This window comes from Henckelia pumila, chromosome 1, assembly GCF_033568475.1.
Source record: "Henckelia pumila isolate YLH828 chromosome 1, ASM3356847v2, whole genome shotgun sequence".
NCBI classification, from domain to species: domain Eukaryota; kingdom Viridiplantae; phylum Streptophyta; class Magnoliopsida; order Lamiales; family Gesneriaceae; genus Henckelia; species Henckelia pumila.
This window is the reverse complement of record NC_133120.1, coordinates 166,778,650-166,789,708: the sequence shown is the minus strand read 5'-3', so window position 1 is coordinate 166,789,708 and position 11,059 is coordinate 166,778,650. Positions and strand designations below refer to the sequence as shown.

Below are 11,059 nucleotides of genomic sequence, written 5' to 3'. Positions count from 1 at the left end.
ATTATCAATGAAAAAATATTATTTTTATGTTAAAATTATTAATTTTTTATTCAAAAATATTTGTGAGATGATCTAAGAAATCTAGTCTAGTCTAGTTTTTTTTTTTTTTTTTATTTTTGAGTTGGAATCAAATAAAAAAAAATCAATATCATAAAATACGCTCTGTAAAATGTTTTGTGTTGATTGATGGAAAGTATGGAAAATTATTAATTTTCAATTTTAATAATAAAAGTTAGTAGTCTAGCTAAAAAAAAATATTGAATTATAATTATTATATATAAATTGGAGTATATCTTTCCCCAAACCCACGTCCCCTCCCCTCTATTTATTTATATATATCATCTCTCATCAGAAATTCCACCGCCAGGGAACATGAGATGGTGGGTCTAAGCGTAATACTGGAAAACTTCAAGGAGAAGAAATGCCCTCAACTCATCATCAAAGGATTAACCCTTATTAAACCACCATCCACCCTCTCTGGCTTTTCTTGGACCAAAAATCCTTCTGGGTTTCTCGACTACTGTTTCCTCTGCAAACAGAAGCTCTCGCCATCCAAGGATCTCTACATGTACAAGTAAGTCTAAAGTACCCCACCCCCACCCAGTATTTTAATTAATAGATAAAAAAAAAATCTGAATCATCATGATATATAATATTAATATGATGCGCGCAGAGGGGACATGGCATTCTGCAGCGTGGAGTGTAGGTGCAGGCAGATCTTCATGGACGAAGATCAGGAGACCCAAGACAAAATCGGTGGTGCTACCAAAGACTACAACTGTTCCTTGGCCGCCATCAAAGCTTCTTCTTCTTCTTCTTCATCTTCGCCTTCAGCGAAAATACACTGGTTCACATGATTTTCCCATTCTGCCCCTTCTTAGTTTCGTTTATGACCTGGATACCCCTCTGTTTTTGTTCCTTCTTTTGGGCTGCTCCCCCACAAGGAAGCCATTGGGGTTTGTAGCCCAAATATGGAAATGGGGAATCTATGGATCCTCTGTTTTTTTTTTTTTTTTTTGGTGATGGGATGGAGGCTTGGGAGGGAGTTTTGAGGGGTAATTAAGTAATTAACCGATGGTCTTAATTTTTTTTTTCTTTTTTTGGGTTTAAGATTTTGAAGGTTCAAAAAAGGTTCTAGTTTGAATTTTGGTACTACGATGGATATGTTGTAAGTTAAATGAAAAAAGAAAAATTTATAATATTATAAAGTTTTGAATATTTATTCTGTAAATAATGATAATATTGTGTGTTTATTATATGATTTGAATCCCCGTTCCACGCTTGAGAATAACTTCTTTCTCATTTTATTTCCAAAAAAAAAAAAAAACAACAACAACTTCTTTCTCATTTTTTGAAATCGCAACGTACGTCATTGTAACAAATGACAACAAAATGTGACACATATATAAGTTATTTACAATTATATGACAAATATATTAGATGTTAAAAATATTTGTATTGTTGAGATCATGAAACCGTAGGGTGACTTTTATCGAGTCTTGGCGTACAAATTTTTCGACTCTGTCTGTAAAATTAAGTATTTGATTGCATGTGTTTTAATTACCAGATTCGAGCACACTTGAGTTTAAATGTTTTGTTCAATAGTTCGTGAGTTTGTTTTCGAACAATAACATTTTTATTAAATGCAATATAACATGATTATTTATTAAATAAATATATTTGGAGTAGTTCTTCGACTTAACACAAGCAAGCGTTTAAATAAATTAAATATATTTCTAGTCCTTCGTGAACATATGTTTTAACTTCTATCAAAACGCAAACAAGAGTTCGAATCGAAATTAAAGTACCATTTAAAATTACGAGGCTTACACGTTGGGTTACACATTGCACTTGAAATTACATAAAAATCCTCAATTTATTTTGAAAAGAATTTTTTCAAATAAAATTGAGGGATAATTTTGTAATTTCATGTGCAGTGTGTAACTCAATGTGTACAAATAGCATTTTTTATAAAATTAACAAATTATTCAATATACAATATATAATATGCATATATAATATTTTACACACAGAACACGTGTGATGCACAAGTTAATTATGAAAAAGAAGGATGCCTACATGACGACAACTGTCGAAAGTATATTTCATGTTTGTGGGATCCCAAGTTAATCGTACGATTAATTATTTTCACGAAGTACAATTATTCATATCATGTAATAATACCAATAATAAAAAGTTTTCAATTTGTCATATTCCAGGTTTAGGTTTTCCCCATTTTGGGTTAGTACCATTATTGAATATATATATATATATATGTATATTAATAAACATTTGATCTGGATCGAGCTTAACGAAAGAACGGATATCACAAAGGTAATATAAAGATAAAAGCAAGAGCGTCAGATTGAAGGAATTGTAATTTCAAAGAAAAAAAAATGATTATGGTACATATGTATTATATGAGCATGATATATTTTCAGTTTTTGTATTTACATTCCTTCTCTTTAGTTGTGATAACTTAATAAAAATGATTATACCTATATCTTATATGAACACAATTCCTTTTTTGTTTTTAATTTTATATCCCATATGTTTAGTTATAAAACTTTTTCTGAAAAATATTTTTGATCAGATATAATATTTATTAGACATTTATAAATATATATCTAATCCAATGTTCTTCACGTGTATCTTATATTTATATATATATATATATATATATATATATATATATATATGTGCGCGCGCATATAAATTCATATGCATTGTGATCAGGGTCGACCCGAATGGAAGGACGGATCTCACATAGGCAATGAACCCTACTATTTTTTTTAAAAATAATTTATGGCATTCTTTGAAGTTTGAACTTTATGTAAGAATGAATGTAAGAAATAAGAATGAACGTGAATTTCAGGCGAGCAACCAATATAATGTAAGGTATTTTTGTCTATACAAGTCATATTGGATATTTTCTACATGAATGTTCCACTCTAGCTAATGTAATCGTCGGATCATTTCGATAACAACATGCTATAGTCAAACCTCGATCGGCCTGCTCCAAAGTCTCATCGTAGACGGTTTCGGCTCCTCTTACACATTTAATTAAATGCGTAACTACGACGAATCGAGCGTCGAATATATCGAGCCTCGAATATGTTTAGCCCATGCATAGGCCATAATAACCACACCAACCACCAGTTCATATGTAATTTAGGTAGACACAACATTTCATCATCGTCACAACACAAGGAAGTCACGTACATATATAGACCTACTCACATAGTCGAGTCGACTCACCGAAAATTATCATATAGTCGACCTAAAATATTCCTCGGTAGTATATATAATCAAATCATGGACATTGGCATCAAGAATTAGGACAATAATATGTTAGGAACCTTACAAAGAGGTGGACCAAAATTTAGGAATCATATATGCGGAAGCACACAGTACTTTCTTGGAATTGTCCCTCTAATGTGTGACACCTTTCACCAACCCAACCAATCTACTTCACTCCGAAGTTGACATTTTGTACTATCTTTTGCCTCTTCCTTAGGCCCAAAACTGTCCCTTGAAATCTAAACAAAGAAATGACCCGGGATGACCAAGACCCATGAAACATTGAAACCCATGTTCCAAGTAGGCTGAGTCGGACCAGCCCACCAATCGGCCCACTTTAATATGGGCTTGGTTCGAGCCATAGGGGGCTGACCCAAAAATACAATCTTGGACTTCATTATAGATGTATATAAGATGGACATATATATAAGTTTTAGATGATGGAGAATATATATGTAAAAGAGACAAAGCACTAAAAGACAGAAGAACTAAGGTGCAACTTCTGCTGGGTTGCATGCATATCACCGCCGCTACAATCCCCCCTTTTTTAATGTCCTTGCATGTGAATGTGAATATTTTTTGGGAGTAATTTATGTAAATATAAAATTTAGATTTAATTTTTCTTGCCATATTTAACGAGATGGGGTGTAAAATAATCTGTTTGCACGTGTCCTCTCTCATCAAGTCTTCAATCAATTCCATTATTTGCATTCGATATCATTAATGAACTGTCATCCCTTTGACCATCCTTCTGCATCTCATCCCCAAATGCTAGTTTTTTTTTTTTTTTTTTTTTTCGGTTGGAGAAGCCATTTTCTTGAAGTGAAATTGTGGGTTTGATGAGTTGTACGTACGGGAAAGAGGTAGGGGGAGGATAGCGAAGGTTCTTGTTGAAAGATTGAATTTTTTTGCATCGGGGGGTTTGCAAAATTTTGGGATCGAGTGGTTTCTTGAATCTGGGGATTCGAGTTTGTCTAGTGGAAAAATGGTGATGGAAGTTGTGCATGAAGATATTGGGGATGGTACCATGCAATGTATGAATCATCCTTACAAAAACAGCACCCCGGGTGGGATCTGTGCTTTCTGCCTTCAAGAAAAGCTCGGAAACTTAATCTCTTCCTCGTTTTCTGTAGCTGTTTGCCCCTCTTCTTCTTCATCGCCATCTCCTTCGTTTAGATCTGATATTGGGGGTAGCAGAAGCATGACCGCCGCAGCTGCTGCCGGTTTAGGCGGCGGCTCCGCCCTCCAGCTCCGGTCCATTGCTTCATCTTCATCTGCCGACAGTAAGAGTGGGAACAGTGATTGTAGCTACCATGGCTATTACACAAGGAGATCAAGACTTCCTTTTGTTTTGACTCACAGGAGAAAGAAGAAAGATGGAGCGATAGGGAATGCAGATTCCGCCAGCATTGTTTTCAAGAGAAGCAAGTCCACCACAACTCCAAGAAGAGGTATGCATGTCTTGAACTATCCTGAAGATTACAGCCCTCATAGAAGAGGATTTTGGTCATTTCTTTACTTGTCCAAGAATTCCACCACTAAGATTAAAAGTGATACCAACTCTAATAAAGATTCCAACTTCACACCCGCAACACCTAGTACTGTTGGATCCTCATCTGCTATCAGATCAATGGAGAAAAAGAGGGAAGATTTTGTGGTGATTGATGAAAATGACAGCCCTTCATATGAAAGAAAGGTTTCTAGATCCAGATCTGTTGGTTGTGGGAGTAGGAGCTTTTCAGGGGACTTCTTTGAGAGGATTTCAACTGGCTTTGGGGACTGTACTCTGCGTAGAGTAGAGTCTCATAGAGAAGGGAAGCCTAAGCTGCCCCCGCTGCATAGAAATGGTGGCAACAATACCAAGAATGGGCAGGATTGCATAAAAGAAAGAGTAAAATGTGGTGGGATTTTCAGTGGTTTTATGATAAATTCATCTTCTTCCTACTTGGTTTCATCTTCCACAGAGGAGGAGAGTAGTAATGTAAATGGGAAAACAGCATATCAAACTCATTCATCAATGGATCATATCTCCCATGGGAGGAGTAAAAGCTGGGTGTGGGCATTTGCAAGCCCAATGAGAGCTTTTGTTAAACCTTCTACTGGAAAAAGGAGTGATGCTTCAACCAAGAATCCCACTCCTAATCTGGATGCAATCCCTTCATTGCTAGCTGTGAGTGGCTGAAATTAAGGGGTTATTTTAATGTTCTTCACCTGTGTTAATCCAATATGTTTGGCTCTGTTCTATAATATTGTTCTTGCACTTGTTCACCAATTGCATGTTATATCAATTCCATTTGTTCCAAATTGTTTTGTTGTTAAAAGTTGAGGCTATAGGCTTTGTATTTCAGTTCTGCAATTCAGTGTGATCTGGATTTGAGTTACTTGAATATAGTTGAATAAATGAATCCATTGGGATGTTTTTAGTTTTCGCACAATGTTCTCTAGTTGAAACACCAATTTCTTGTGCCCATTACCAAAGCCACACATGGTCCAAAGTTTAAACCAGAGGGGCCGGTTGAAACAACAAGTTTATATACATGTTAACCAGAAATTTAAACATTTTCCACACCTAAACTAAAATTATGGTCCCATCCCTAGGAAGATGATTTATGTCTAGAAAGTGTGGTGTAAAAACTTCCATTTTGCCATGTCCCTGAAAGGCCTATATGCTGGTTAGCAAGAGATCATTTTCCTCTTTGATCATTGTTATGATGACTTACTTTATTGCATGGTTTTTGTTGCAACTTTTCGTACAAAATATGTTGGATTTGAGACTAAAAATCCACTTGGATGTCTCAATCCAGGAGCCATTTTATATGTTTATGTGCTGCCAATTGCAATGGCCAAAAGGAGATTTAAACAAAGGGGTGGAACTCACATGCCACTAATTTAGCATTTGCTAGGAGTGAAGGACCAAAGCCCACCCAAATCCCCCACCCCACAAATTACTTTTGTCTAATCATTATATATCATAGAAGGCAAAACAAAGGAGGAAGAAAAATGAGCCTCAAGTTTAGTCAAAATGTTGCACATGTTTGGTAGACAATGACAAAATACATCGTCTTAATATTCTTCATACCAAATAATACAAGTGTTTAAAAAAAATTTATGTATTGGGATGTAAGTATCACATCCTTCAATAAAATATGCAACTTCATGAATAGCTCTTTGGTTCTACAGAAGCAAGTATATGTTGAGTCGGGCTTCTGATCTGTTCCCCTTTTGGATTCCCCCCACTGTTTTCCATGATTTCTTGAAGAAACACATCAAGATTATATGTTAACTTTATTCAATGAATCAATAATGATTTTCGTAGGCCATGTTTACGTATTTATATACAGAGTTTTCACACGATGAACATCTATCATGAACACCTGTGTGAGCACCGGTTGAGGTAGTGACACTCACTTTGGACATCCATCTGTGTGAGACTATGATGATGCTCGCATATTGGATCTACTAGACGTTATCTCAGCGACGCTTTCGTCGTATAAAAACTACATATAAAAAAATTTATATAATAAAATAATAAGAATTATAAGCACAGTGGTGTAATGCAGAAAACAGGATTGAGGATGGAGACTGAAGAGGGATAATAGGACAGAAATGCAAAAGGACACAAAAGAAAAAGGCAGTCTTGGGAAACTGCATGGACCATGATGTTGGTGTAGATGATTATACCCAACGGGTTTAAAAGGACAAGAACTTTATGGAATCACCCACTATGTTTAGATATGAACTGAGAATTTGTTGGATATCTCAAATGTATGGGGTCCTCAATTTCTGTGATATTTTCTTCTTGGATTATGATTTATGAGACTTCCAGAAATAATGAAAACAGAAAAAAAGTGGCACATTTGCTTTGTCATTCATGGCTCATCTTCAAATGAAGATCAATAGAGATGTTGGTTTTGTCTAAGTACTGGAATTCTCGGGTTATAACCTTCTTCGAGTTAATTGTTTAAGATGAGTATTTGGTTAAACTTATTTAAAAAGTTTATAAACTGATATGATATTATTCATAAGTTTTTTTAGAATTAATAAGAAATTTAATTTAATTTTAAAAAATATGTAATTAGAATGTGTGGATGAACTTATTTTATATAAGTTAAAGAAGTGATGTCTTTTAATGAGTTTTGATATTATGAACACCTATCATGTGCACTTATGTGTGCACCTGCTGATGTGACGTTCACATATTGGATGTAAAGGATGTCACGTCAGCAGTGCACATATAAATGCACATCTGGATGCTCATAATATCAAATCTGGTCTTTTAATTATCATAATTGCCGAAAGTTATATGATGCTATGGAAAATGGAGGTGTAGGTCCGATGTGGTTGATTGAAAGGAATAACATTTTGTGCGTATAGATTTGATAGATTGAGGATATAGGAGATATGATAAGATACATGGAGATATTTTGGTGAAAAACATTAAATTTAAATCTTAAAAAATAAATTGGGTGACTCAAATTTTTTTAAAACAATTTATCAACCGTCAAATAAACAGTTTTACAAACTATTAAATTTGTTTTCTTACAAAAATTGTTTACTTGAGTTTTTTTAATTAATAATTACTAATGGTTTTCTTAAGTTGGGATTGTTATATAATTTCCATTTGTTTGCCATTTAAAAGTTAAAGTGCTTAATCACAAATAAGTATAATTATCTTTCATATAGTTAATAATTCAGATTGATTGGTAATTTTGACTTGAAAGTCAGCCTTAATAAATAGAAAATTCACTTTCAAATGTTCTTTGTACTGAGTGGACTTTACTTTACAACAAGGACTTACTATGGGTTAAATTCGTCAATGAACTGAGAACCTGATTGTAAATGTTTTGATCTGAAATAATTGAAGTCCGGAATTTGATTGAGCAATAACTCTAATTCAAAAAATATTTGAAATCCAAGTAAAATGGTAAAATTCCCTGTGTTATGTACCAAGAGCATTCAAAAAATTTACAAAAGAAGAAAAAAATTGCCAGTTTCATATTCTGTTCCAATGTTATGTGGGTGATTTCAAAAGAAACTAAACAAGCAGAGGACAAAAATGCCCCAAAACTTAGTGTCATCTTCTCCTAGCTAGCTAGTAGCCATCTTCCATTCTTGAATCATCATTTTCATTGAATTTCATTCCTCCATCATCATCAGTATCATCACCGCCGCTAGCATCATCATCCGCGAGGTTTAGTTGAGCTATTTGTTCGGCAAACACTTTATCCTCTCGATCACTCATCTAAGTTCATCGAGTACCAAAAAAAAACAAACAAACAAACAAATTCAAGAAACTATATGGCTAGCTCACAAATGAACAGTTTGTCCAAAGACAAAAGAAGACATGTAAACTGGCAATTCTAGATTTCAAGAGAATGGAGCTTACTAGTCTTGGTGCTGTTTTTACTATGAGTCTCCCCTTGTGTTGCTCTATTTCTTCCGTGCAAGCCGCGATTGCTCTATTTAGAGTCTCTATTCCTTGTTCCTGCACTAGCAGAATATTCAACTGAAAGTTAGATGACCGGCTTAGAATCTGATCACATGTTTTAAAGAGGAAATGTATGTCACCTTATCGAATGTCTGAGTGTTTAACACATACAATGGAGAACCAACTAATGCGATCTTTACAGGGCAATCTTTATTACCAGCAGCTTCAGCTTTTCGCATTGCATTCTAGATGAACAATCCAAACAAGTTTTTACAGCGCAGAGTAAATGTACAAGGTTATATACGATTAGGCGAACGGCCGTAAACAAACCTTAATGTGGATAACACCATCAAGCTCAAAGCATTTCATCTCAATATCAGCTCGGATTTTCAAGACTTGTGGAATCATTCTTCGTTTAATATTTTGAACCAACACTTTTTTTACTTCATCTGAGATAGCAGGAACCACCTTAGTCACCTGATCATGATTAATGGAAATCAGTACCAAGATAACTCGTTTGAGAAACATGCATGGAACGAGAGATATTTGGAATTGAATGTGTGATAAGTTTGATCAGAAAAAGCATATACCTTTTCACCATCAGCGCTGATTTCCTCAACTATACGAGTGAGAGGATCAAGAACAGAATCAGGATCAGAGACAATGAGTTTGAAAGCCTGCGCCATATCTACCATATGTTCAGATTTTCATATTACTTTTCAACTAGCAAGCTAGGCACAAAATCTAAATCTTACATCGAAAGCGTGGCCGTATTGTTTGTATAAAGGCCATCCAACGTGAGTATACAACTCCTGATGAAACAATTGAACATCTTCAGTAAGAAGAACATGACATTGCGTTTAACAAAAACAATATCATATGTACAATGGTGGATTCAAGAATGAGTAATACAAAAGAAAGACTAACAGTTGAGGCCATCGGATCCGCCTGCACCGATAACCATGACTAAGAATCTTTCTTCTCCAAGAAAGTGGGGCTGGCTGTATAATTGCTCATATCCCGAACCGAGTTGATTTTATTTCTTGATAAAGAAACTTTCGTCGATGGGATCATTGAATGTAATTAATTCACAATAGCAAGATTTATCCACCCGCCCTTAAAACAGTCTCTTTACCCATGAATTTTCCATGCCTCACAATATCAAGAAAACCTAAATACACACACCCTCTTCCCAAAAACACAGACAATCGAAGAACAAAAGAGGGGTAGGTATGTAGTATACAATTAAACGAAAAATTGAAGGAAAAATCACCTCAAGATCAATATCCAAGGTGTCAGCAACATGCCGCATGATGGAATGAACATGCTTGCTCTTATTAAACTTTTCTTCACACTTGCTCGCATCATCCTCAGAAACCCTTCTTTTACTCAAATTCACAAAACCCTTTTCCGGGTCGACATGCAAAACCATCAACGGCTCGACCCGCCCGACACGAACCAAACTCAGAACGCTACGTATGCGGCGGCGCGAGAGCTCTGTGAAGCTGAGCATCCCTTCGATATTGTACTCCAGCAACAACACGTAGGCGCAGGTGTCGGGGTTTATGCTCTTCACTTGTACCATCACTGGGGTGTCGATTTCTGGGAATTTTTGTTCGTACATTCTGCAATCGAGACTGGGAGCCATGGCCGATTCGATTTCTCGAGGTTTTCTGCTTGTGATTTTGAGAGCAATTAGTATACTAACACGGAATGCTCAGAGGAAGAACGTATGATCAGTACGAAGCATGTAAATATATGCACAGATTCTCAACATATCTTTCCCTTATTCATCTCTTATATTTTAGGGCGGTAATAAAAATAATATAAAAATAATTAATCCGTCACGAAAAAGCTAAAAATTCTCCTAAGATTGTTTTATGGATTAATGAAATGAGACAAATCTTCTCTTTGATCTAATATATCGTAGAATCGACTTGTTTCACAAATAAATATATGTCAGAATGTTTTACAAATTATCCCCTACGAAAAGTGTCAAGTTAATTAGTACTCCGATATTGGAAAGTGAATTATATTAATGAAATTTAACCCGACCTGTAAAAAAATATTATTTTTGACTCTATATATATATTAGTTCGACCTCATATCTCATAAGACCATATACTATAAGACTATTTTTTTCACGTACATATATTCATAATCATAGGTAATCAAGTTGGTCAGTCTCATGGGTTTTTATCCGTAGACGGATCAAATTCAGTCATATTTAGAGTAAAGAGTTATACAATTTGGCATAAAAAAATAATACATTATAATGGATAATCTAATTAGGAGATCCGTCTCACAAAATTTGTCGGTGAATGCGTCTGA

General features: G+C 35.0%; 3 protein-coding genes across 4 annotated transcripts; 2 read left to right on the top strand and 1 right to left on the bottom strand.

Moving 5' to 3' along the window:
* Nucleotides 1-377: 377 nt before the first annotated feature.
* On the top strand, nt 378-857 carry LOC140874406 (FCS-Like Zinc finger 1-like). The gene is made up of 2 exons (XM_073277693.1): nt 378-574; nt 674-857. The coding sequence occupies exons 1-2, from the start codon at nt 378-380 to the stop codon at nt 855-857; spliced, it is 381 nt and encodes a 126-aa protein (XP_073133794.1).
* Nucleotides 858-4,285: 3,428 nt separating this feature from the next.
* Nucleotides 4,286-5,482, top strand: LOC140874405 (uncharacterized). Its single transcript, XM_073277691.1, has one exon. The coding sequence runs from the start codon at nt 4,286-4,288 to the stop codon at nt 5,480-5,482; it is 1,197 nt and encodes a 398-aa protein (XP_073133792.1).
* Nucleotides 5,483-8,246: 2,764 nt separating this feature from the next.
* Nucleotides 8,247-10,461, bottom strand: LOC140892144 (eukaryotic translation initiation factor 2 subunit alpha homolog). 2 transcript variants are annotated; one of them, XM_073300911.1, is made up of 7 exons: nt 10,002-10,461; nt 9,484-9,540; nt 9,319-9,405; nt 9,059-9,205; nt 8,869-8,973; nt 8,687-8,785; nt 8,247-8,542 (listed from the first exon to the last, which is right to left on the bottom strand). In XM_073300911.1, the coding sequence occupies exons 1-7, from the start codon at nt 10,374-10,376 to the stop codon at nt 8,393-8,395; spliced, it is 1,020 nt and encodes a 339-aa protein (XP_073157012.1). In that variant the 5' UTR covers nt 10,377-10,461; the 3' UTR covers nt 8,247-8,392. The 2 variants fall into 2 exon arrangements, with proteins under 2 accessions (XP_073157012.1, XP_073157018.1); XM_073300917.1 differs by lacking the exon at nt 8,247-8,542 and having other exon boundaries at nt 8,700-8,790.
* Nucleotides 10,462-11,059: the final 598 nt, after the last annotated feature.